This window comes from Grus americana, chromosome 28 (assembly GCF_028858705.1).
Source record: "Grus americana isolate bGruAme1 chromosome 28, bGruAme1.mat, whole genome shotgun sequence".
Lineage (NCBI taxonomy): Eukaryota > Metazoa > Chordata > Aves > Gruiformes > Gruidae > Grus > Grus americana.
This window is the reverse complement of record NC_072879.1, coordinates 5,980,882-6,007,928: the sequence shown is the minus strand read 5'-3', so window position 1 is coordinate 6,007,928 and position 27,047 is coordinate 5,980,882. Positions and strand designations below refer to the sequence as shown.

Sequence of the window (27,047 nt, the reverse complement as noted above, 5' to 3'; positions counted from 1 at the left end):
ATCCAAAATGCAATGTTGGAAACAGGGAAAAAACAACTGTCAGACATACTGCTGAATAGCCACACATCAGCCAGCACTTTGATCAGTTAACTGACGGATAATCCCTGAAGACAGAGACTGTGAAATGGTGGAGTTGAAGATCCTCAGGGCAGCAAAGAGGGCGCACAATAAGCTCACTACCCTGGTCTTCAGGAGAGCAGACTTTGGCCTCTTAAGGGATCTGCTTAGTAGAGTGCCATGGGACAAAGCCCTGGAGGGAAGAGGGGCCCAAGACAGCTGGTTGGTATTCAAGGATCACCTCCCTTCAAGCTCAGGAGCGATGCATCCCAGCAAAGGGGAAGTCAGGCAAAAACACCTGGAAGCCTACACGGATGAACAAGGAGCTCCTGGACAAACTCAAACAGGAGACCTATGGAGGTGGAAGTAAGGGCAGACAACCTGGGAGGAATACAGAGAAACTGTCCGAGCAGCCAGGGATCAGGTTAGGAAAGCTAAAGCCCTGATAGAATTAAATCTGGCTAGGGACATCAAAGGCAACAAGAAAAGCTTCTACACATACATCAGTGATAAAAGAAAGATGAGCAAAAATGTGGGGCCCCTCAAGAATGATACAGAAGACCTGGTTACCCAGGATACAGAGAAGGCTGAGGTACTCAACAACTTTCTTCCCCTCGGTCTTCATTGACAAGGGCTCTAGCCACACCGCCCAGGTCACAGAAGGCAAAGGCAGAGGCTGGGAGAATGAAGAACTGCCCACTGTAGAAGATCAGGTTCAAGACCATCTAAGGAACCTGAAGGTGCACAAGTCCAAGGGACCTGATGAGATGCATCCGTGGGTCCCGAGGTAACTGGCAGATGAAGTCGTTCAGCCACTCTCCATCATATTTGAGAAGCTGTGGCAGTCTGGTGAAGTTCCCACCAATTGGAAAAGGGGAAACACAACATCCATTTTTAAAAAGGGAAAAAAGGAAGAGCCAGGGAACTATAGACCCGTCAGTCTCACCTCTGTGCCTGGCAAGATCATGGAGCAGATCCTCCTGGAAACTATGCTCAGGGACATGGAAAATAAGGAGGTGATTGGTGACAGCCAACATGGCTTCACTAAGGGCAAATCCTGCCTGACAAATTTGGTGGCCTTCTATGATGGGATTACAGCACTGGTGGATAAGAGAAGAGCAACTGATGTCATCTACCTGGACTTGCGCAAAGCATTTGACACTCTCCACACAACATCCTTGTCTCTAAATTGGAGAGACATGGATTTGACAGATGGACCACTCCGTGGATAAGGAATTGGCTGAATGGTCACACTCAGAGAGTTGCGGTCAGCGGCTTGATGTCTAAGTGGACACCAGTGATGAGTGGCATTCCTCAGGGGTCAGTACTGGGACCGGTGCTGTTTAACATCTTTGTTGGTGACATGGGCAGTGGGATCGAGCGTACCCTCAGCAAGTTTGCCAATGACACCAAGCTGTGTGGTGGGTCGACACGCTGGAGGGAAGGGATGCCATCCAAAGGGACCTGGACAGGCTGGAGAGGTGGGCCCATGTGAACCTCATGAAGTTCAACAAGGCCAAGTGCAAGGTCCTGCACATGGGTCGGGGCAATCCCAAGCACAACTACAGGCTGGGCAGAGAATAGATGGAGAGCAGCCCTGAGGAGAAGGACTTGGGAGTGTTGGGGGACGAGAAGTTCAACACGAGCCAGAAACGTGTGCTTGCAGCCCAGAAAGCCAACCGTGTCCTGGGCTGCGTGTCCAGCAGCGTGAGCAGCAGGTTGAGGGAGGGGATTCTGCCCCTCTGCTCCGCTCTGGTGAGACCCCCCCCTGCAGTTCTGCGTCCAGCTCGGGGGTCCCCAGCACAAGAAAGACATGGAGCTGTTGGAGCAAGTGCAGAGGAGACCACGGAGATGATCTGAGGGCTGGAGCACCTCTGCTATGGAGACAGGCTGTGAGTGTTGGGGTTGTTCAGCCTGGAGAAGAGAAGGCTCCCGGGAGACCTTAGAGCCCCTTCCAGTACCTAGAGGGAGTCTACAGGAAAGACGAGGAGGGAGTCTTTATCAGGGCATGTAGTATAGGACAAGGAGTAATGGCTTTAAACTGGAAGAAGGAAGATTTAGATTAGATCTGAGGCAGAAATCCTTCCCTGTGAGGGCAGTGAGGCCCTGGCACAGGGTGCCCAGAGAAGCTGTGGCTGCCCCTGGCTCCCTGGCAGTGTTCAAGGCCAGGCTGGATGGGGCTTTGGGCAACCTGGGCTAGTGGAGGGTGTCCCTGCCCATGGCAGGGGGGTGGAACTGGATGGGCTTTGAGGTCCCTCCCAACCCAACCCAGTCTGGGATTCTATGATCTTTAACTTCATTGTGTGATGTATTAAGTTAAAGGATTATCTAAAGCACTCACCTTGAAAATGCAAAAGTCTACACATTTGGGGATAAAAATGGATCAAGACTACATGTTGCTTCACCAAGTATTTGCTGCAAACTGGTAGGCTTAGCACAACAATTACATTGTCCTTTTCAACTAGGATTCTGATCTAATTTGACACTCAAGCTTTCTCCAAACTTTGGTGCCCTGTACAGACTCATGTTACTACAATGCAAGATTCAACAGGGCTTTGATGTTTCAAACATTTTTAGGTATAGTCATGCCTTCCCTCAGCCCTGGTGTGGCAAATTCTTTTTGTTGATGTAAGTGAAGTTTGTGATGATTGTGCAATAAATGAATATTTTAATGATGTGACTTTACAAAGTCTCTCTTAGAATTTCAAAATACATCTTTTAAGTATAAAGACACTCAAAGCCTGATAACACAGTAATTCTGTAGTGCTTTATTGCTTCCATGGTGGTGATAAGAGACACTTAAGGCTTGCACAAGTGCCATAAATGTTCAAGCCAACTAATTAATTCATAAAACCCGGGAGATTCCTTAGGCATTATGGTGTTCATATCACCACATTTTCTGTATTTAAGACCATCAAGAATACATGCTCTGGAAACCACAAACCTCTGGCAGTGAAAGCAAACCATTCACATCCAATGTATTAAAAACACAGAGCACTATGTAATTGTTGTTGGTGCTAGTCCAAACAATCTTTGTGCCAAGTTTGGCAGCAGTATCCATGGACCTACCACTGCTGATACATGCAGACTAAATTTGTGGCTTCAGTAAAGCAGTTATACATCACTGCAGACATTTGAGCCATATGAGAACAGGTCAGTAAATCTATTTCCATGTATTTGGTTTTGTGGGAATAAATATTTGATCTCAAGACTAACAAGCTGCTCTCCAACAACAATTCTTAAAGCTCACATCAGGCTTTTCATAACTCCCTACTACTAGTTCATATGTAGACACCTGGTTGACAACCATTCCAATACACAGAAAAAACAGGTGTGTTCCCCATGTCTTTGGGGAAACAAAAAAACCAGTGTGTTTACTGTGCATTTTACCATTGCTTAACATCATCCTGAAATTTCAAGGACTGGAAGATGATGAAAAATGTGATTAATAGCGTCTTACTGAAAGTTGGACAAAGTGTTTTTTACACCAAGCTGAGACTACAAAACGTGGTCAGTCAGTAAGCTTAGCCTATCTTTCTAGGCGAAACAAGATTAGAGCACGCAACAAGGTCTCATGCCCAGGCCAGAACTAGTAAGCAATACACAGAAGTAGTGATTTACACTACTACTAGAAAAAAAAAAAAAAGTATTAGTTTGCTCCTACGTGCCAGAGACATGAGCTAACAAAAACACGCCACCAGCAGTCACTGCAAGTCTTTATGATTTAAGAAGGGATCTGAAGTCCCCAAACTTAAATGCATAATCAGATTCACCACAAAAGACCCCAGGAGCTTCCCAGCCATTTCCTTCTCTGTTTAGTCTGACATGTAGCAAGATTGAAGATTATAAAAATGGTTATCAAAACTTCTAGATTTTAATTGTAATATAAAACTAACAGCTCACTGGACAAATAAAACTATGCTACAAATAACCACTACATCTAGTTAAACAATTTACATAGATACCATTCACAACTGGTATAAAACCACACACAACCACAAGCTTCATTAATGATGAGCTTGCAATAAGATGACTACTGGCAACCAGAAAAGCTTCCATTTTGCTTCCTTCCCTTTTTTTGTTTGACTGGCAGTATTTTACCCACTACTAAATTTTAAAGGAGATGATTATTTCAGAAACTAATAGACTAACAGTGTGACTGCAGCACAACAAACAGTGGGGAGGCACTTACAAAGGAAAAGAGAAATCAAAGAAAGGGCAAGGAAAAAAAATCAGCTTCAATAACAGCTTATAATAACTGCAAATTTAAATTGAATTAAAACTTATCCACATCTATCCACAAATGATTAAGCATGGCTGGTTTAATTAGAGAAGCTTGGTGCAGAGAAACCTGAACCAACACGTTCACCAGCCAACACACCCACCATTGACCGAAGAGGCTTGCTCTGCTTCAAACCTCAGCACGGTGATTTCTGCCTTTTCCTGCACTGACCTGGGAAAGGCCAGAGAAGTTCTGCTGCAATTCACTGGAAGAGACAAACAGGCCCCAGGTGACATAATTCACCTCACAAGTGAAATGACAGCACGGGCAGAACAAAAGGAACGGTTACAACTAACCGCAAGGAAGGAAACTCCCATGGGAGCAAAATACCGAGTACGACTCCATCCTCCTGCAAACGCGCAGGAGGAGAGGACAAACTACTCCAGCCAAGTGGGTGTTACTGGACCAGATCTCTGGTGAGGAAATTACCCTCGAGTACACACTGAATACCAGAAAGAGTGAGGAAAGCATAACAAAACTCCAAGAGGAAAACCAGAAAGCATTACTCAGAAGGATGCTGACATGGAGCAATACAGGAGCCCTCAAGTCTGGCTAACGACATCCCAGTACAGAGCCACAAACCAAAAGAGGAGCAGACAGCTGGATTAGGTAAGCAAAGTCTCAGAGCAATGTCAGGACATTTGCTGAAAGAGGCAGGGGAGCCTGAAGGTAATGGAAGTCCAGGGGCTGAGGCCCTGGGGAGGGAGAGCCCCAGGGGAGGGTGAAGAAGGCAGCAGTCCCGTAATAGGAAGGAGAAATCAGAGCACAACGTGAGACCCTAAAGGAAGGAAAGAAATAAAGGCACGGGGAGGCCAGGGAGGGAAGGCTGTGCAGGAGCCAGGACACCTTTCAGCAGGGAGATACTTAACAGCAGAGAACCAGGAGCTCCCCAGAACACTCCAGCACCTGCAGTATGCCCGCCCCCCCCAGGGAAAGAGGCCCTGTGCAGGGCAGCCACACCAAGTCCCGGGGGCGGCGGTGGGATACCTGAGAGCAGGACAGCGAGACCAAGTCACCACCAAACACAGAACCCCCGGCAGCGCCGCAGCCGCCATTTTACCCAACCTGAGGGCGTGGGGAAGCGGGGCGGGGCCTGCCGGGGGCGGGGCCTGCCGGGGGCGGGCCCGAGACCAACCCCGCCCCGCCGGTACCTGCTCGCGGCTGTGGCCGCCATTTCACGCGCGCCGCGGGGCTGAGGGGCCGGTCCTGCAGCGGCGGGGGTGAGCGGTGTCGCGGCAGTCCTGGGCTTCCATGGCCAAGGAAACAACGTGCAAACAGGGAAACGAAGGCACGGAGCTGCTGTGCGGGGGCTCGCCGAAGAGCCTGTCGGAGCCTGGGACCACCTGGCGTTTGCTGGGTGCCGGGGCGGCAGCGGCTGCTCTTAAACCAGGGGGGCATCCGTGAGGGGAGAGGGGTCTGCGGCCTTCCCACCGTCTGTGTGGCGTTTGCGCTGTTAGAAAGCTCTGCAACGATCCCCCTCCTTTTGCAACCTGAAGTTTCCACCTGACGTGTCTATTCGTGGCCGGTTATAACCCTTCCGCCACGTCGGTAACTCACTTCACGCCGTTCGTCTTCCCGCCCTGCGAGAACCACGTTGACAAGTGGCTTCCAGTATTACCCTGTTTGCAGCGAGCTTTTTTCATGTTTCAACATAGCTCAAGAAACAATATGACACAACATACCTGCGAAGAGCCTGATGTCACTTCTGCTGCATTGCCGTAAGACGATTTCACCGGGACACCTAGCTTCACGTTTCTAAAATTCCGCGTTATCATGAAACCTTCAGACTGATGTGTTTTCACATCGAACTGAAACGCTGCAACAGACAACGTATTTCAGCAAAATGAGATCGTTCCTTTAAAAACTGACATACAGCTTAATAGGATAATACCTTCTAATTGCCATCATGGTTTTAAATAAGTGTTTATGGTGATAAATGAAATGATGAGATTGCAAATGTGCTGTTACAAGATAAAGGCATCAAAGCTCTGTGCAGCGTTGCCTTGTGCCCATGGCCTCAATTGTTGGAGATCCGAGACCCATCTGAGGCCCAGGAATGGGATTGCTTAATTAAAACCTGAATGGTACAAGGCAAATACAAACCCCGCAGTAACAGAAAGCTGCCATTGATGTGAATGACAAAATTGTGATATTGTGACTGGCATACATAGCAGCATGAGCAAATAACAGATGCACAAACATCTTTAATGTTTTATGAGGCCTTGAAGGATATTTCCAGACCTGTCAGGCTTGGAGTTGACATGCGAGGATTCCCCATCTGGCACTGCAAGCTATGATAAAGAAAAAAAAAAGAAAACGGCAATGTTTTTAACATCTCTCTTAATCATTAACCTCCTCGATGGACTCTTCATTTAATGACGCTGACCATTATGTTTTCTTTGATACCGTGCCCTTCGGACTACGGAAGAGGCTGGGCTGTTCCTGGTTGTAACATATACAAGATGAGGAGCCCAGAGTAACGGCAGCACGTGAAGGGGTTTCTGAAATGGGCGTCTGGATAAACCAGATACCGTCAGTGCCACGTTGTTGGGAATTTACTGCACAAGGCCCTGCCAGAGGCCACGTTGAGATAGGCAGAGGAAAGATATTTGCGCTTTCATCGTGTGATTTTCCATGTGTTCCAGTGTAACTATTACTAGGTAGAGAGTATTCTGACACGCACGTGTGCAAGGAAATGGCACAGAACACATACTCTGTGATATGGTTTTGCTACTATATTGCAAGTTCCTACCCAGGTGAGATCTCACTGTTCTAGTCTAGAGGAAGGTGCATTAATTTGATTTTCAGTTATGTTACTCAGCTAAGTAAAATGCAAATTGTGAGTTGTCTGTCCATGAAAAAGAACATCACACATTTTAACGCAGCAATATTCTGAATTTTTGGCCAAAGTTGAGTACCTCCACAGGTATACAGGATTTACAGACTTGCAAGCTTACAAGTACGTCACGCACTAAGTGTACTGCTTGGTACCGCGGGTGTTATTGCAGGATACCGTGTTAACGGGAAAAAGACATTGAACAGGGGAATTGTACAGTCCCAGGCTCCTCCTGTGCAGTGGAAATAGGTTCAGATGTAAAGGGATGCCCTTGGCTACCAAAAAACTGCTGGCAGTGGACAGAGGGAAGACTCTTGAGCAGCAGGTCCCTTAAGGGCATTGCGGTGGGACTTGGAGCGCAGGAAAGCACTGACCGCCATAGCTTCTCCTGCAGGTCACCACTGGCGTCGTTCACACAGAACAGTCCCATCTCTTAACCAGTCACAAGCATTCCTTTGTATTGCTGCGCAGGGAGGCTCCCCATTCACCTGAGCGACAGCTGGCGCTGACACCCATCAGCTAACGGGAGGCGCTGACCACAAACACCCCAGAGCCTGGGGCTGTCCTGCTGCATCTTCTGCTCAAGTCTGACTTTTGCTACAGGGCAGAACTCGCGCTTCTCCTGCTGCGGGAGCGGTACGGCAGGGAGCAACGGAGACGAGACCGCGCTCTGCTCCCAGCTCCTTCCTTCGAGCTGTGCAGGCCCCGACAAAGCAGGCCGAGGCCGGGAGAGCACCGGCTCGGCTCCCGGCCGTCTCTGAAGCCCTGACCCGTCGCGGCGGGGATCGCTCTGCTCTCGCTGCCTGCCGCCTCTCCGGCAGCTCCCCTCAGGCCCGCTGGCGGAGCGGGCCGCTGCAGGCCCCGCGCTCACCCGCAGAGGCTGCCGGGAGACCCCCGGCCTCGCTGCCGGGCTCGGCCCGACGCCCCGGCCGCCCCGGCCGCCGCACGGCCGCTCCGCGGTGCCCCGGGCCGGGCCGTGGCGAAGGCCGCGGGCGCGCGCGCAGGGCCCCACTCCGCGCGGCAGGCCGCCGGCGCCGCACGCGCAGCGCCCCTCCCCCCTCCCCCCCAGCGCGCCGCGAGAGGCCGCCCCCGACCGGCGCTTGACGGACGGGCCGACGGGCCAACGGGGCGCGGAACACGTGCGCGCGGCAGCCAACGGGGCTCGGCGGGCGGGGAGGGGGCGTGGCCGGCGGCGCTGCGAGCGGCTTGTTGTGCGCGCTGCGGAGCCGTTAGCCTCCCGCTGCCCAGGCCCTGCCGAGCCGGCGACAGGTGAGGCCGGGCCGCCGCCTGCTGCGGGGCGGCGCCCGCGGAGCCCCCGGCGGCGCCCGTGAGGCCGGTGCGGGGCAGGAGCTGGGCGGTGAGGGCCTCCACCGGCGAGGCCGTAGGCCTGGGCCTGCTGGGGGTGAGCTGGGGCCTGCGGCGGGGAGGGGCCAGCCGGAGGGGGAGCGCGGGCCCGGGGCGGCCGGGTGGCGAGCCGGGGCCGCGGCCTGCGGGCCGGGGGCGGGCCTGCGGCGTGCGGGGCCGCGAGGGCCTGCGTGAGGTGGATGGGGCGCGGGCGGCGGAGGAGGGGCCCGCGGCCCCCGCGCTCCTGGGCGAGAAGGCCGTGGGTCTCGCCGCCTCGGGCTGCCGCGGAGGGGGCCGGCCCTGGGTGGCAGATGCGCCGTCCGGGTCCGCGCCTTATCCTGCAGCCTTTCTTCTTGGGTTAATGCCGTTGTCTTCCGTGTTTATTTTGCCTGCGCCTGCACGGACACAGCTTTTAAATCTCCCACCTTCGTTAAGAGTGGCGCATCTTTATTGACTGGCAGTATCTGAGGGTGGGCTTCCTAATGTGGACAATACGTGTGTAAATATTAATGCTAATTTGAGCCGGCTAGGAGCAGAGTTAAGTAATGCTGTGCTAAGTGCTTTTAGCCGGAAGAAATCACGGCTAAAGTAGCAGCCCACTGTTGTTAGTACTCGGGGGAGGCCTTTCAAAGTAGAGCGCTGACCCTTTTTTAGTGTTTGGAAGAGGCAGGAATGTTTTAGGGGGCCATTCGGTGGGAGGACGTGGGTGAAAGGAACGTGCGGAGAGGTAGCCTGCAGAAAGGGCCGCTGAGCTCTGGTGGAATAGTTGTGTGGAAGTGTGTACTGGCTACCATATTCTGTAATGCTGGGTGGCGTTATCTGTTGGGCAGAGAGGCTCGTATCTGAGACTTGCTGAGGAGGGAAGCACGTTTTGTTGCATGAAGGACTTGCACTGGGATCCTGTGATCCAATTAATGAGGCATCTGTGGAAAATAAAGGAGGAAAGAAATGGGAAGGATAGAGATTCATTCCCTTTATTAATGCTTCTTCTTGTTGACATTTGATCACTTTTTGTGGTCTCTGTATTTCTGGTCGTCCTTCTTTTTCCTTTTATGCCCTGAATGTGGATGTTGACTTCATATTGCTCAGCTCTTAACCTCTTTACCAGCCTGCTGTTGCCCAGTACTCATGTTTTAACCACTTTTCTTTCTAGATCTGTGTGAACAGAGTTCTCTGACTTGTGTATCTCTCTTTAAAAAACTCAGGCGATGTATATGTTCCCTTGGCTTTATCAAGCCCATATGGTTGATATGATTTCTTAGATTTCTGCTGACTCTTGGGTTACATCTGGGTTGTATGGTAGATAATGAAGTCTAGATTCCTTGTAAGAGCTTGTAAGTCTATGCAGCATGATACATGGCTCTAGGACTGTCCTAGTTTCTGAAGCAGTGTAACTGTATTTGTATAATGATGTAAAATGATTCTGTGGCTTCATTATTCAAAGTGTGTTCAGCAGTCCTGAGTTATAGAACTACAACCTGCACTTGCAGCAGGCTCTCCCCTTGGTTTGGTTGGAATACAAACAGGAACATCTTAAGCTGGTATTGTTGTTAAATCTATTGTGCAGTGAGTTTATAGCCTTAGTTAGTTAGCCCTGATGTGGGTGGTTCTGCAGCACCAGATGAATGTGGCTATACCACTTTCCTATGTGAGTTGTCTTATGCAGTGCCACGTTTGTGGGAACAACAACAGTAGTAAGCACAGTCAAAATAGAAATGTGAATATTGTGTATAGCATCTTTCTTAACTTAATTGTGTCTGAGTGTGGCCCGTATCTAGTGCTGACATTAGCTTACCATGAAATGTGCTCTGTGCTTCTAATTAAAGCACTCTGTTTTCTGTTTGCTGATTCTTGTGTGTTCTGTCACTACTTCTTCCTGAAAAAAACCTTTGTGTCTTGACCTGTCAGAGACATGTCATTTTACTTTTAGAATCTCTTTGTTTCAGCTGTTGTGCCAGACTGCTTACTTTCCTGAAGCTTTGGTCTCTGTCTTGTTTCTTGCTTATTTGTTAGGAGCCCTTTGTGAACTGATTACAGTAAAATGTTATTAGATGTTGCACTGACTACATTTCTTGTGGATAGCCTACCTGTGAAGGTGGTAGAAGTTTAGTTACAGAAAACTGGAGCTTGCTGTATTTGCAGACTTCAAAAAGATGTTTAGAGAAGCTGTTCTTTTTGCACTTCCAAGTACTTTAGAAGAAGCATGGAAGACAGCTGCAGGAGATTCCCGCCAATTTAAGCATTTAGGAAGAGTGACATAGTTCAGCTAACTGAGAAGTGTGAAATTTTGCCTTCTGTTGGGAATTGATCAGTGTGCTTCTCCTTTTTGATGGGTAGTTCTGTGATGTAGGCACCTGCGAGCTTCAAACTGCTGACCTAAATGATCCGTTTGATCATGCAGCCTTGTTATCTGTAGGTGATGTATGCAAAAACAGATTTTTAAGCTTCTTTTTTTTTTGATTATTTTTTTTAGGGGGTAGGGTGGAAATAAGCTATGCTGAGAAAGCAGAGATGTTCTTCATGTGCATGGTTTTGCTGCCTTTTTTTTTTTTTTAATACTACTAGCAGTGGCACGGTAAGTAAAAAGTGTAATTTTCCTCTTCCCTCACCGCTTCCATGACCTCCTTGTAGCAGCAGTAGCAAGCGGTGGTGTCTCATCAAGCCTTCAGAGGTGGAATTCCAGCTACTTGTTTTGTGCTGGTGAGCGAGTTGGATGCTGTTGTCTCCTCCTGTTATTTCACTTGCCTTCCTGCCCCTTCAAAGTGAAAGTACCAGCTGCTAATCCGAGCATGGATCAATGTGTGGGGCAGCTGTTGTCAGAATATGTCCAGAATCCGGAGTTATGTCCAGTTCTTCTCGCCTATGGCAAGTGTCCTGTGCGTAGGAAAGAAGTTGTTCCCTCAAAGCATGGTGTTTTGTCTCCAGATGTTTTTTTTTGTAGGCGACAAAAATTGCCAGAAGTACGGTCTGATGCTGTCTAGAACAAGGAAGGTAATAACTTCTTTCTTTTTTTATATATATGATTATTGTAAACTCATCCTTTTTAAAATACCAGTGCAGAAGGTGAGAGAGTCTCAGCTGCAAAAGGTTGTCCAGCTGTCTCTTCTCTGCTTAAGAACTCCATTATGTTAACTGTCAGCATCTTTGACCCAGGGACAAAGCTGCTGTGGAAGGTGTTGATGTGGGCTCCCAGCAGAGCTTTGTAGCCTGCTCTGTCAAGGCTATTAACCTTGAAAGATGGGGAAATCTCAGATCTAGCTGCAGATGTTTAGTATCTTAGCTGCATAGTTTCCAAGTGCCCTTGTTCATATGTATCAAGCAGAGATGATGTCGGGAGGCCCTGATCTCCCCTTCCTGTTAAAGCAGCAGTGGACGGTAGTTATGGCCAGCCTGTATCTGATTTCTGAGAGCATCCTAACTATGATTAATTTTGTTCCTGTAAATTGAGTATAGTTCATCAGACTGATGGTAAAATGAGGTCATTCCTCTGAAGAATGCAGCTTATTTTTTGGCCTCAAATACTTCTGTCTCTGAAAGGCAATATAAGCATTGACAAAAACATTTACCTTGATTATGTCATTATATGGACGTGAATAAAAACAACTGAGAGAAGCATTTAAAAGCTTTTTAAGACAAATTTGATTGTTAAAGAATATGTAAAACTACTTTGTTGAAATATTAAAATTATGACAGTTGAGATTTGTTAGACTGGTAATACACTTAAGACTAAGTTTATGCCCAATGTTGTAAAAGGAAAAAAAGAAATGAGCTTAAAATATGTTGTACTAGAAATCATTGATTTAGCATATGGAAATAAAGTTTGTTGAAATGCAGTAGTAGATTTTAGTAATAGCCATTTCTGGTGCAGAGATATTTTTGTTGTCAGAAGTGACAAAAGTGCTGGAATCTTAAATTTAGTCAAGCTAAGGAGAAAAAGGGCAGTATCTTCATTCCAGGTTCACAAAGGTGGAGAGGAATTAATAAAAAGATGAGATCTGTTAACTCTGAAAAATCTGAAGGACTGGCAAGCAGAAAGGATCTATTTAGTTGCCAGATTTACAAACAGAACTTACACATTAGTGCGGAAGGAACATACTAGTGCAAGTTAAGCAACTTAGGTGGCTTAGCACTTAAGAGTTTCAGTGTAAAAGAATCTTCCTGTCAAAAGACAAACTTTTATTTTTTTAAGTGACCTTCATTAGCATGGTTCAGTAGACTGAGTTGGTTTCATTCTTGGGGAAAGTACAAATGCCAAATGAATTAAATTGAATATTGGATTTAAATTTCTCCTGTTTGCTGATTTAAAATATTGCGGCTGTGGGGAAGGGGAATTCAGATGAAACAGCTACGCGGGAGAGAATACTGACCTTATTCATCGCTGTGGGACGATATAAAGACAAATAGGGTAACAGCACAGTTTGGGGGAAGGAATCTGTGATGTCTCACTTTCTGCCTTTAAGTTTTCATATGTACCCAAATATCATGCTTCAAAGTTCAGGAAGATGGCTATTCCAGCAAAACATAAGATTCATGCTTGGGAAATACAGTAGCTGCCAATTAGTTGCCGATAAGCATAACAAGCAAGAAAAGGCAAGATCAAGATTCTTCCTTTGTGGTCATGGACTTGCTTTTTGGAAGCAGCATCAGGCATCTCTCAAATGTAGGCCTGCTACTTGGTATTTATTTTCATTCATAAGGAAAACTTAAGCTTTATCACCTGCCTTTGCAAGTATATGCTGAAATCTGTTGAAAGACTTCAGCATGTAGCTCAGACCTGAGTTGAGGTTTTGAAGTGTGTGACCTATACTGCATGTACGTGCTAGGATAAACTTTTATGTTAAACTTCACGTTTTTTCCCTTCATATGCTGTATGAATGTTATTCTTGAACTGAAGAGAGAATCTGTGGATTTTGTGATTTCCCCTTCCTCCCCACAATTGGCTTTTGGTGTTTGGTCAAGATTGAAATCCTGCGCTTTTTGAAGTAATATGCTATGAATGCAGTGTAAGTCAAATAGCAATGTGTCTTGCACTGTATTGTCATTGACCTGTGGTCTGTATGGATGTTCATGGAGAGGTCTGTGCTTGTGGGGTGCAATGTGGAGAGCTGTTGGGGACATGAAAGGAGTTTGTGTAAAGAATAAAAGGGTTTTTCTTGGAGATTACGGGGGAAAAAATCTGTGGCATGTGTAAAGTAGAGGGGTCTGGATTAAGAAATAGAGACAGATGTATTCTCTTTTCTTTCTTCTGGGAGGCATGTAGGCCTAGTAGAGGTTTTTCCGCTGGCATGGCCTCTAAGGTGAAACATATTCCATTCCTTACAGCGATTTCTGAGAAGAAAAGATGGGTTTCCCCCTCCCCCTCCAGTCTCTGTCCCTTCTATGCCTTGATTAAACTCTTGCTTCTCAATCCTGTCTTGACAGTGGGCTGCAACACATGTTTTTGCATGACCATACTATGTTGGATCATTCTTGAAAACTGTTTTCCTGAAACAGTTAAAAATAGTGGAGTCTCTCTGCAGGACCCTTCAGACCCTTTTGTGTGTGTGGCATTGCTTTTAGCATGTGTTCAAACCTAGACATCTCAGCACCTCTGCATCTGCCTTTTGCAGCTCTCTGGATTGCTTTGGCATTTCCCTTGATGTAGTAGTGTCCTTTTTGTTCTGTTTCAGGTGTGATCTCCAAGGAAGACTGCTCAGCAGTTTGAGTGGTAGAGCAGTGTCCAAGACAGATAGCCAAGTTTGTTGTTTGTCTCTGAGTCAACCATGACTTGCAGGGAGGGCATGTCAACAAATATCATTTGCGTGCTGAAGAAACAGGAGTAAGTCTCTTCTTTGTATAGCCCTGAAGTTCTACTTGAAGCACTCCATCAAGATTCTTGAGGTCAGCCAGTGTATGTAAGAATAAACCCTTGAGACCAAAGGCCAAGTTGATCAAGATGCCTCTCCAGCAGAACTCTGCCAGCGCCCCTTGTTTTGGTGCAGGATCCCTGTTCATCCAGCGGTGTTAACCCAACAAGGAAATTTCATCAGTTTAGGGACTCTGTGAGATGCTGTCTCCTGAAGCACTTTCTTAGTAGCATCTCCTAGGTGATGCTATCTTGCACTTCATTGCAAAGAAAGGCTGAGGTGTTAGGTCAGTAACCTGTGTCGGCAGCCTCAGTTCTGCTGTGGTTTGAGAACTGCGCTCTGCTCGGTATGGCCCGCTCCCGGTGTTCCAGCGAAGGTACCACTAACTCTGTGCCACAATACTTGAATGTGCTTGTCTGGCTGTCTTTGGCCAAGTGTCAGATATTCGTGTAGTCTGTGTGCTTCTGATGTCAAAGACAAGAAATAGGTTTGCAGTAGCTCTAACTTGATGTTTTCAGCACAGCCAGTGCTCACCTGTGCATCTGCAGAGCTACACAGCTGTCACTGTCTGGGGAGCTGTGTGGCATGAATGGGAAAGGTCAGTTGTTGGTGTGAGAAGACCTGCTGCCTGGACTTTAATGAAGGTGCTAATTGCTGGCATGAAGGAGCACAGAGCTCATTGCTCCTGAAGAATTTACTGTCTTAAGTTCTGCAGTAGTTAAAATGCTCACATTATCATGTATAGTCTGTTTAGGTGTCCACATTCAAGCTTGCGATCCCAGTAGTGGTCCAGTGCCTTGCCGACCTGTGTACAAGGTGAAGGTAGACTGAGCCTCTTGCCTGATCTTGGAGACAGACAGTTATCTTTCTTGCCACTGTCCCTGTTTCAGATTATCTCCTCAGGTTCGTACAGGTCTTCCTTCTCAGCAAACATCTCGCAGTGAAAGACTTAATAGCGCTGTATCCTAGAATTCTGGATGGAGGTACTGAGTCTCATTTGGCAAAAGCTCTTATTGGTCTGTTGCCAGAATCATTTGTGTCATTGTTCTTTTGACCCCTCCGGGATCCCATACAACTTTGAGAAGGTGATTGTCATGGTCAGTGCAACGTTTCTGAAAAAAATATCTCTGAGAGCTTTTCGGTTCAGTCCTGAGAATGCAGACCTGGCTGTTGGGTATGAGCATTCTTTGAAGCGGGTAGGAAGGTGTTGGAATATGTGAATTTGAGCACCTCCAGGATCCTGATATAATTTGATTGTTCCCTCTTTGGTAAAGAAAGATCAGGAGATTCCTTCAACATATTTCAGTGAGAGCAGAATAAAAACGTTGTTTTCTTATGTAGCATTTTTCACTTCATTCATACTGACCATTTTATGCCACCTTTTCTTTTTGGAATTCTTTTCAGTATGTGAAGGTTAACAATTCTTCAGGGACTGTTTTTATTCTTGCTGGTGTGAGAACTGTTCACCAGTAGTGGAGGAAGTGGTTTCCCACTAACTTCCAGGATGGCCAGAAAGTGTTAGTCTTGCAGTAGATTGTGTAAGGGCTTGGTGAAAGATTAGGAAGAAAGGAGCATCTTCTTTATCAGCACTCTGCTCCTTTTCCTCTTTTCTACTATGCCTTTATCGCTTCTGCGTGCTTTGTTCCTGGTGTCCCATGAAAATGTTTGCCAGGCCTTTTTGCAAGGACTTCCTATAATTTCTTCCTAATGTCTGAAGAAAAGCAGATGGAAGGCTTCCTTCACAGTTCTAATTGCTTCTGAATCAGCAATGCCCTAGGCGCTCCTTGTTTATCACGGGGAGATAGAGATGGTAAGTATTGCAGACAGTGAGATTAGAGGCTGTGGTAAAATGATTTAAAGTTGATAGCCACTTGCCAAACTTCTGTCAATTTTGCTTAATGCCAGATATAAGTCTGGTAACTTGCCATCACGGTGTGCTGGGGAGTTTTCTGTGCTTGGTATGGAGCTGTGGTGCCTCCATTCCAGGCAGCAGATGTACCTTGGAGGAATACAGCTAATTATTTTTTTTAAAAAAGGTTTTGGTTTTGGAAAGTGATAAAATATATGGCAACTTCTTAAACTTGGCAGGAGGAGAATCTTGGCAGCAGGAAGGATTTGTATCACAACTTGGGCAAATTTGGTTACAGTGAAGGAAATTTGAACTTCTGTCTTGTAAAGCTGGAAAAATCTCAATGTTTCTTCCTTTGCTTACTAAATATTCTAATTGTACTGTACACCTTCCATACTCATCAACATATTGGTATGTTGTGCTTGTAGGGCTTGAATTTTATACAGGAAAAAGGCAAGCAAAGTTGCCTTTCATTAAAGCAGTTTTGAAAACATAAGTTGTCTGGTTTTATAGCTCAGACGTTGAACAAAGAAGATCCAGCTGTTTGTCTGTCATGTAACAGAACAGGAAACTTTTCTGAGGTTGTGCTCAGACGGTTCGGACGGAGCTGGAAGGGGACGTGTATTCAGTGACATAATTTCACAGTACAACTGTGACAACCTGGCAGCTTAACATCATCCGATGAGGGGAGTCTCTTCCCCTATTTCTAGCTTTGCAGTCTCTCCTCTTGCTCTCCTATCCGCTGGCATTAGATCTGGTGCTTATCTTGCTGCAAGGAGAGCAGATTAAAACTGCTGACACAACAAAACGTGCTTCCCTCCTCGTGTAATTTTCATGGTACAAATTGGTTATCCTGTGGGCAGAAGGGTGCTGGGGCTTGCTCGTGGTGACACACAGAAATGGGAGGTAGAAGGCTAATCGTCGAGTGAGGAAGAGCAAGACCTCTCCTTCTCTAAGCTGCCAGCCGTTAATACTTCAACGCTTTAAACTGAATCTTTTTTTATTTTTTAAATCTGTACTGTGCTAAATCTCAAATTAATGTAAGTCTGGTCATGGTTTATTCTAAAATGGTGTACGCTGTTATTGCCACTTAAAAAAAATCTGACCTTTGCAAAAAGAAAGTATGAAATAAATGTCAAACGTGACTTAACAATAGCTACTGGTGAAGGGGCTGAAAGTCCCTACCCGCAGGCAGCGTTCCCTTCCTAGACTTAAGATTTCTAGTTGCTGTTCTGCCTTTTCCATTATTCAACTTGTAATTGTCAGTAGCAGTGCAGTCCCTGGAAAGGCTCATCCTTTAGTAGATCATGATCTGTAAAATAAAGCTGTGTTCTGTAAAATAAAGCTGTGTACTGTTGCTGCTCAGGCCCTTACCATGCAGGTCAGTGGTGTCTGTAGCTTCATAAAAATCTATAAGCTGATGCGATGTTAATGGTTGTAACTCAGAATCTTATTTGAGAAGTATGTGTGGTAATGTGAATGCTTCTGACCTATCTTAACGCAAAAATAAATTGGCAGACGTAGCCAGTATTAAGTACGTGGTGCTGTAAGACTTGCTGGCTCACTGCACTGATAGAAGCTTTTGCATCCTCTGAACACCTGACCTGATGTTTTACTGGTGGCTGAGAAGCGATAATAGCTTAAAGTGTTCTAATTCAGCTCAGATTCATTATCCCCTCAGGCAAGATCAGCATGGTCCTAGTGATACCTGCTTCACATAATGTGCTCAGTTCTCAAGCAAACTGCAACTAGAGGAATTTTAACAGTTGCTTATGTACAGCATCTTATGTTATTCTTTGAGCGTGTGGTAATTAACTCTTCCGTGGTGACGCTGAGAGATTCAATGAGAAGCAGATTTCATGTTGAACTTGGAAGGTTTACACTGAACTTTCAGAAGGGAGTTAAGAATTGCAAGTCTAGTTGCTGCTAAATTTCTGGTGCTTGAATTTTTCATTAGACTGATCTCTTGCATCAGGTGAAGCATTAATTTACCTTTGTTCTGGAAATACAGTGGTGTGAATCTGAATTTATGGAGTTGGTAAACTGAGTATAGCAAGAACAGATTATGAGCTAAGCAAGTATTGCTGATTTAGCTGTACGCAGCCAAACATCTGATGGTATTCCTGTAGTGAGAACTCTGGATTAAAAAAAAAACAAACCATTGATCCTCTCGGATTAGCCTTAACTTCATCCAAAAGTAAAAGTGTTTGGTCTTATACCCCTTACTGGTGGAGTCAGAATTGGAAGAAAATTCATATTTAAACATTATTGCAACTTTATGGTGTGAATTGACATGTTTGTATACTGCTAACAGGCCAAAGTGTTCCTGTGGTAAAATGCACAAATAGTGATGACTGAGGAGGAGGAGTGCTGACCTGAGCATCAGGAGGCCACACATTCACTTCAGGTTTTTAGCAGCTTTTCTCTTAATTCTGTGCGCTTCACAGCTGTTTTTAAGAGCTGTTAAACAAAACTATGTTGTTTTGGAGCTAGAGATGTTTAGTGTTCTCAGACAGAGAGGATGAACAAATCTGCAGCAGCAAATTGGAGAACCATACAAGAAATAAGCTTCGTGGTGGTGGTGTTTTCCAAAAATGTGCTAGTCTAGGCTTCCTGAATCTGCTACACCTCGTTGTGCTCCTGTTGCAGGGATTGGGTTTAGGTATCCTGACTTTGACAATTACTAGATAGTTGTAAAAGAACCTTAAAACCTACTATTCTGGCAGGCCACGAAGGAAGAGCAGCTTGGGTCTGCTGTGAGTTTGAGTTGCAGATGTCCTCTGCACCTGAAACGTCAGGATTCAGTCCCTGCTGATTACTGACTAAGGCAGAGAGTGTCTTCATGTGATGGAATTTCTGGATGTTTTCTCAAGGCTTTCTTTAAAAAGCAGCAAAAATAGAAACTCTATCAAATATTCAATATGCATCAAAGTTAGTGTTCCAGTACAGATTCTTCTGTTTTATATATGCAGTTAAGCCCAAAGACAACCATTTAACGATAACAGGGCCTTACGATGCAGGATAAGCAATGTGTAAAGGAGAAAACATTTAGAAAATAAATAGTCCCCAGTTACAATAAAGAAATGGGTCTAGTAGATCTGGCTGCTGCTCCTCTTTCTGTCTTCTAAGAGTTCTGGGTGTAAGGTTGGAATTAAGGTTGAGGTGACAGTTTTGATTTTGGCTAGTCAAGTGCTTGGACATGGGCAGCCTGATTTTTAACTCGGCTGTTGTGAATGCTTTGGTGTTTACAGGAATGTGTACAAAATCTGTCTTGATGCTTTTTATTAATATAAAAAAAACCCCAAACCCTTAAGAGCTCTTTAATGGTACATAGTTTTGTGAAATGCCAGGCTCATTAGTTTGAAAGAATGAATTGTTCTGGAATTTTCAACAAATAATGTTTTGTTTTGTGAGTGGAAGAAATGCGTAGTTGAAACAGTTGCTTGTTCTCATTTTTTAAAATAAACATTAAAACTCACTTCAAGTGGAGGAAGTTTAGCTTATTGAAGTGCAAAGATCTAGAACTTATTTGGGATTTTTCTCTTTGCAGATATTATAAAATGTCTAATGGTTATGAAGATCACATGGCTGAAGATTGCAGGGACGATATTGGTAGAACAAATTTAATTGTGAACTACCTCCCTCAGAACATGACGCAAGATGAGTTACGGAGTCTATTTAGCAGTATTGGCGAAGTCGAATCTGCAAAACTTATTCGGGACAAAGTTGCAGGTACAGTCTAGTAATATAAGAAATTTTTACTTTGTGGTAGACTGCTCAAGAAAATACTTAATTGAATGCAATTTAATGTGGAAATATTAAATATTTGTGTGTAATAAAACTATTGACAAGTATGCATATAACTGCAGTAATGCTAGGAATAGATATTGAGTATTAGAAAGATAGAACACTAAATTAATGACTGTTTTGTATATGGTTAAGAATTCCAAGAAGGATGGTTCCTAAATTTGAACATCAATAGGCATGTCTAAAACTAGTTTGAATTTGGTGCCAAGCTTGCTTATTCTTCCTACAGTCAGAGCACTTTTGACTCTACCAGAGCTCTGAATATGCAAACAAACCTTTTGATCTGATTTTGATCAGTAAAATAAAGGTGTGGCATGCATCTGAAATGGTTGTAGGCCTTATTGCTCTTCAGGAATTTAACTTGTAACTTCTTTAAATATGATTGTTAGTAGTAGCTTTAAAAAAAATGAGAGGAATTAATTGTTCAGATTTGTGAAACTTAATGTTTCCTTGAAAACAAGCAAATGCTGGTAGAGTAACTGGTTCCATAAGCCATATCTATTTAGTTGCAGGATCTCTTTATCTGCTCTGAAGATGTTTTAATCCTTGCACTGCTAAAAATCTTCACTTACAAATTCTGGTTATTCTTGTTCAGAATTCTCAGAATTGAGGATTTAGTGGTATTTCTGTAAATAAAAGTAATTGTGCTGTTAACTAGCTATGCATGCTTGCTTGTTCTGAGCCTGCAGATGATTGATTGCCTTGTGGAATTTTCTGCTGCACATGCTCAATCTTGTATTTCAGAATCTAGCAATACTGACTTGGATCATTATCTAATCCATAACAAAACAGGTCTGAAACTACTTTGCTGTCTGTAAAAACTGCCTGAAAGCTGATGAAACACATGAGAAATCCTTGTGTTATCTTAACTGACTTCAGTACTTTATTTTATATGTGTGGGAATAGACATGAGAACCAAATAATTAAAAACTTTAGAATTTACTTTCAGAAAGGCTTCTCTGATTTCCATGTCTTTATTTTCCCTAATTTCTTTCAGATGAAGTTTCACATGATAGCCATCTATCTAAATCTGTATTTACAGAATGCATATGTAAAATCATCATGAAATGGTTATGTAAAATACTGATTTCTTTGACTGTTTTGATAGCTGAGTGTTCAGCCTAGATGTTGCCATACGGTTTGGGATGCTTAGGAGTAGAGGCTTGTTCTGGAGGCTACTTCTGCAAGGAAATAAGACCACTTGTTTAACAATAGCAAGGCATTCATCAAATGTCAGGTTGATTCACACCTTAGACTTTCAAATAAGCACAGTTGTCTGCGTGGGAGGTAAGGATATTTTAAATGGGAAGCAAGATATGTCGTTGCCTGAAGTTTGAGAGTCTGCTTCACGCTGTTCCCTGTAGCATTGAATACTCTGGTCACGTCTGGTTAACTATAACTTGGAACTTGACAGTGCTGGGTAGTTTAAAGTCCAAAACACATGGTTGTGTGCTTCAGGTTTTTCCTAACAACCCTCTGCAGAATCAAAAGTAAAATTCCCGTTAGTGTTGCCTAGAGTTCTTGAGTGCCTGTGCACAAAGTTCTCGCTTTTCTTTGAAGTGATTGCAAGTGTTTACTTCTGCATGGCTACATTGGTCAGACCACTTAATTTTGTTGCTACCTAATTTTTCATTCATGTGCAATGCTGTTAGGAGCAATTCCCAGTCTTCTCCGTGCTCACTGATAGTTTTGGAATATCAATAACTAAGAATTGGCTTCTTCAGGAACCTTCTCAAAGTACCACTTCTTTCGTCCTTTTGCTTTTCTTTCCACCCCTTCAAGTTTGCATTAAGATATCTGTATTGTAAAACTCCACTCTAAGCAGATCCGATGTTTGGCTGCCCCCAAAAAAGAACAGTCTTGTGGCAGAGTTCTACTTTCCTTGTGCCACCACTTGGTGTTTTTCTGACCCTGTGGCAGACTAGCAGGAAACTAGAGCTGCAGAAAAACCTGTTTAGCTCCCTGACCTTGGTTTCTGTGAGGTCAGATAAATCATAATATTGGCATGTAAGACGGAGTGGGGTTGAGTAGCCTGGACAGGAGGGAGGTAACCTCTCCCGTTGTTGGAATTAGACTTCTTGAATCAGTTTAGTTCTTCTCATTGAAATCACGGCTTTGGTGCCCCCTTGACATTCTATTAAAGCATTTTGTCTTTGGAGTTGCCTTTATTGACTATATTTGCAGCATTAAAATCAATGTTTGTTTGGTAATGCTTATTTTTCATAAAACATTATGATTATGTATATTTTTTTTCTCAATTCTCTATTAATGAAACATGTAGGGCAGAAAATGTCTTCTGCCTGGAATGCAATTTTTAATGGCTTATTGAACAAGCCTTAGCTTTCTGGAGATGGATTACTTTGATTCAAGAATCGATTTGAAAGACAAAGTTTTGTTTTGTTTGAGCAAAGTATTTCATTATGATCAAAGTATATATGTTGTTGGGTTTTGCTTCAAATACAGCATGGTACCAAACAATCTTATGTTCCATGTATTAGATTGTTTGTAAAACTTAGAGAAACTCTTTGAAACCACTAGACTATTTATCCTTTATTTCATTATTGATGCATGCTATAGGAAGTTGAAAGTAGCAGCAAACCATAGTGTCAGCTTACATTCCTTACTTCAAATTTTCTGCTTTGTGTACACCTGGATTATAGCAATTGGTAAGGGTATGACTGTGTGTTTGCTTTGTTGTTTGAGACATGATAACTTCTTTTTCTGTGTTTTGCAGTAACTGTAAAGAGAAGCTTGTGCACTAGACAGGGTGCAGTGCGCTCTCAGCTCTTCCTGATCGTACTGGAAAGACAGGGTGCTGGTCTCTTTGGTTTCCAGTTTGTGTGTTGCATTCCTAAGCACTTCTAGACAGGGCTTTGCTTGACTTGTGATGAGCAAATCAGTACTCGGGGTCAGTGAGCTAATATTGGATTGTTGCTTGTTGCTCACTGTACTTGTGTTTATGGTGAGTATGTCTTGGACATCCAGGATTTTTGTAAGAGAACTGTAGAACTCACATTGGATAATGTTCTTTCTGTTGGGTCTTAAGACTAGCGCTAGCCATACCTCGGGGCTTTGAGCCCTGGGGAAACATTAGAAGGTCGCTTCCCAATATAGTACAGCACAGTGTCAAGTCTGAGATTGTAACTTTTCACCGTTGCATCTCCTGGACTTTTGTGGTAATTGCCGAGACTTGTGAGTAGCCACTGACCCAATTCAGTTGATGAAGTCCTCTCTTCCTGTGGCTCTGGCTCACGAGGCTGAGAGCGAGGAAAAGTACTGAGGTTTGTCTGGTAAGTCTGCACAGATTGGACTGTAGCCTTCTAGCACTGACTTCAGACACAGTGGTGCCAAACTTGTGCTCTGTACTGACTTCCTACCCAGCAATGTGTATAGCATTAAATGTGTTCTTTCTTGGAGCCACTGCCTCCAACCGTAGATGATTTAACAGAAGAAATATGTCCTGTACCCTATTTTGTATTGGAGGTACTTGACTGTTCTGGGGTCTGGGTTTCCAGCCAGTCTGTTGTGCTGGACTCCTCTTGCAGGTGAACATTTTTAAGCATTTCTCCTCCTTCAGTACCTGTTATTGCAGAAATCCAGGCTTTTGTGCCACTCTAGTCTTGCTGAATTTCTTGCAGCACAGATGCGAATCAGGATGTTTGATAGTGCACAATGTGGATGCTTCTGGTCAATAGCTCTGAATTTTCTGAGAGAACCTGGTCACCTTTAGTCTGCTGTTTGTGCAGGTGTCTGCAGACTTTTGGTCCTTCTAGACCAAATGGTAAAGCTGAAAGTTTGTCTCCCATGAGCTGTATTTTAGGTTCTCTCTTTGCCTTACCCTGCTGTGAAGTGTTGGTACTTTCAAACCTGACTGTCCTAAAGCTCTGAAAAGGCTGGGTTAAACTTTTCCCTTACTGGAAGAACCTCAGATTAACGGAGTATTGAGTTCCTCGTTTTGTCACTTGGGATCACAGGATGATGCAGTTCTAAGGGACACTACTCCTGCCTCCTGTAGAGTCAGCTGTGAGGTCAAACCAGGTTATTTGGGTCTTGTAAACCTCCACGTGCTCCAGTCCCCTGAGCATCTTGGTGACCCTTCACTGAGCCCGCTCCAGTTTATCAATGTCTTTCCTGTATTGGGGGACATAAAAATCAGATGCAGTATTCCAGGTGTGGTCTAGTGAGTGTGGAGCAAAGGGGGATGATCTCCTGTCTTCTGGCTGTACTTCTGTTAGTACAATGCAGGATGCTGTTAACCTTCTCTTGTCAGGGTGCACTGCTGGTTCATACTCGCCTTGCTCTGTATCGTGATTCCCAGGTCCTTTTCCATAGAGCTGCTCTCCAGCCAGCAGGTGTCCACCCGGTGTTGTGGCCAGGGTTTCTTCCTGCCAACGATCAGGACTTTGCATTTGTCCTTGCTGCATTTCATAAGGTGCCTGTTGGCCTGTTCCTCCAGCGTGTTTAGGTCCCTCTGGGGGGCAGCCCTCCAGTGTACTAGGTTCCTCCCAACCTAGTGTCCTCTCCAGTCTTGGGGAAAGTGCACTCCCATCACCTCCTCCAGGTCATGGATAAAAAGTTAAACAGCAGGTCTCAGGATAGATCCCTGCAAAACCACTTGTTGCAGCCATACGTGTAGAGTGTAGAGCTTTTTGGAGGGGAGGATTTGGTCTTTTTTTTGAAGATGGATGTGGCACTTGCTGTCCTGCAGTTGTTGGAGACCTCTTCCAATTTCCATTACCATTCAAAGATGATAGAGAGCAGTTTTGGCAAGGACATGAGCCTGGTGTCTCACATCCTTAGAAAGAGCCCATCTCGTCCCAAGAACTTGTATGGGTCACGTTCGCTCAGCCGGTCGGTCCCTCAATTGATCTTCATCCCCTGGTCCTTCTCCTTGAACCCTTTTGCTAAGTGCAGAGCCCTGTTAGACTTTTCGGTGCAGAGGGAGGCAAAGGCGGCATCACATAGCACTCTTGCCAGATCATACGCCCTATTCAGCAGCTATCCCACATTTTCCTTTCAGCCTTGTACTGCTGAGACAGCAGTAGAAGCTTTTCTTGTTAGCCTTGATATTATTTTTTGTTTGTTTGCATTCCTTTCAAGTCTCAACTGCAGTTGAGCTCTGGCTTTCCTGAGGCTGAGTGGACAGTGTTACTAAATTTCTCCTTCTGTAGGCCATTGCTTCTTCCATCTCCTGTACGCTGCCTGTTTGCGTTGGAGCTCTGCCAGGAGTTCCCTGCTTAGGACACATCTGCTTGTTTTCCTGGCTGTTAGGATGTTGGGAAACAAGAGATGCTGTATGCATAGTGTGGACTTGGCTCAGGGAGTTAGAGTATAGCCTCTTGATCGCTTGTTCTGCCGATCCTACCTTGCTGCACTTCTGCATTGGCATAACCTTTTTTTGGAAGTTGGATGCAAGAGTGCGTGTATTTTTCTCAGGGCTGATGTGATTACATATCCCCAGCTGTACCATAGTGTAACTGTACTAAAGAAAGCCCACAGAAGGCGCATCTGAGCACTTTTAACCTGTTCTCATCTTTTGAAACTACAGTCACTGCTTTGAATTCCGCTTTTTCAGTGTACCGATGTCTGGTACTTGGACCTGGTACTTCTTCATGCATTCATACGTATTTAAGCTGTCTGGTTACCACTTGCAGCACATTTTGTAAAGCTAAGCAAACAAAAAAACCAAACCCAGCTCTTTCCAAGATGCCACATCCTCCCCTGTGTGATATTTGGTGAGATGCGTTCCATCCTTCTGTGTTAGTTACTTAGGCTTTTTTAATTTAATCTCAAAACACTGTTTCACAGTTCAGAAAACAAATTTTAAACAAAAATGCCTTTACCGAGGTGCTCTGTTGTAACAGGAGCCAGGTTTAAATTTAGATTTTCTTGAGAAGGATAGGATGGGGAGAATCTGTGTCAGCTTCTTTTGGGGGGCAGCTAGTCTGTAGTGAAGTGGCAAATGAGAACCAGCTCTGGTCTCCTGTTAGACTTCCCAGTGACAGTGGAGATGTCCGTCAGCGGGAGGGGAATAAGAAACGAGCTAGTAACTGAAGCAGTGCGTCTCGGGGAGCTGGGAAAGGAAGCAAGGACATGGACAGAAAGCCAAATGATGCACAGAAGGAAAATGAGTGCCCTCTTTCGTGAAAGGGCTTTTTGTCATGGAAACAAAACTAGATTCTTTCTGCTGAAGGAGTATAGTAGTTTGCTTAAAACTAGGTTTTATGGTCACTTTGTTAATTATTCATCCAGATAAGGACCTACTTGTTTCTTTTTCTATCTTTTGTCTCTTGAGTACATTTGCATTTATATATATGCAAACTTTTTAAAAGGTTTTTTAATTACTATCTACTAAAATAGTTTAAAAACTGTTACAGTACTATGTTCTTGTGCACAATAGGTTTCTAGCAGGCTCTCAACATCAGGATCAAGCAAATAACTTGTCTCTTTGCCTGGGATAAACACTTGACATAAATCATAATGCTGTGTAAATGCTGATTCCTTATATATTTTCTGGCATGACCTAAAAGGAAGGTAGCTTTTCCTCTTGAGGAGGAGAGAATATGGAGTAAAATTGTGAAGCAGAGAGCATTTCCGAAGAGTGATCTGTCAGGGGAACAGTGGAACATGGCTCTTGCAGTGACGGGACTGTCATGTGTTAAGATATCCTGGCCTGGTTACAGATGAAAACTAGTAATTGATTGGCAGGAGGTGGCTGATACTGATGGTATTAAGTATTTAGAGCAAGATAAGTTAATATGTGGTCAATTCTGTGTGAGTTGGCTTTTTTTAGCACTTCAGGACTGTAAAGTCATGTTACAACTGATGTAATTTAAAGGTGGTAAGTACAGACTAAGAGGGAAGGTCTGTATTCTAGTTTGGTTTTTAGAGAAAGAATTGATATTTTCTTATCTAGTATTAGGTAAAAGTTAACAGGACTGTAATTTCTGGGTTTTTGTACAAACTTATTGTCAAATGCCTACAGTGAATATGAGAAAATCTGGTAACTGTTGTAATCCTACTACT

General features: G+C 44.6%; 2 protein-coding genes across 28 annotated transcripts in view; one reads left to right on the top strand and one right to left on the bottom strand.

Moving 5' to 3' along the window:
- MATK (megakaryocyte-associated tyrosine kinase) overlaps positions 1–6,650 on the bottom strand; it is a 33,656-nt gene extending 27,006 nt beyond the window's left edge. For 15 of the 24 annotated variants that reach the window (XM_054805457.1, XM_054805447.1, XM_054805449.1 and 12 more), the window contains exons 1-2: positions 5,491–5,901; positions 4,443–4,544 (exon numbers count right to left, since the gene is read on the bottom strand). The gene's annotated coding sequence lies outside the window, so the exon portion shown is untranslated. Of the gene's footprint in view, positions 1–4,442; positions 4,545–5,326; positions 5,417–5,490 lie in introns of those variants that run through there. The other 9 variants (XM_054805444.1, XM_054805460.1, XM_054805464.1 and 6 more) reach the window with 6 other exon arrangements.
- A 1,692-nt stretch (positions 6,651–8,342) lies between these two features.
- Positions 8,343–27,047, top strand: part of ELAVL1 (ELAV like RNA binding protein 1) — a 50,127-nt gene continuing 31,422 nt past the window's right edge. For 3 of the 4 annotated variants that reach the window (XM_054805473.1, XM_054805471.1, XM_054805474.1), the window contains exons 1-2: positions 8,343–8,444; positions 19,765–19,946. In XM_054805473.1, the coding sequence (XP_054661448.1) occupies positions 19,775–19,946 (172 nt within the window). In that variant the 5' untranslated portion in view covers positions 8,343–8,444; positions 19,765–19,774. Of the gene's footprint in view, positions 8,445–18,507; positions 18,622–19,764; positions 19,947–27,047 lie in introns of those variants that run through there. The other variant, XM_054805472.1, reaches the window with a different exon arrangement.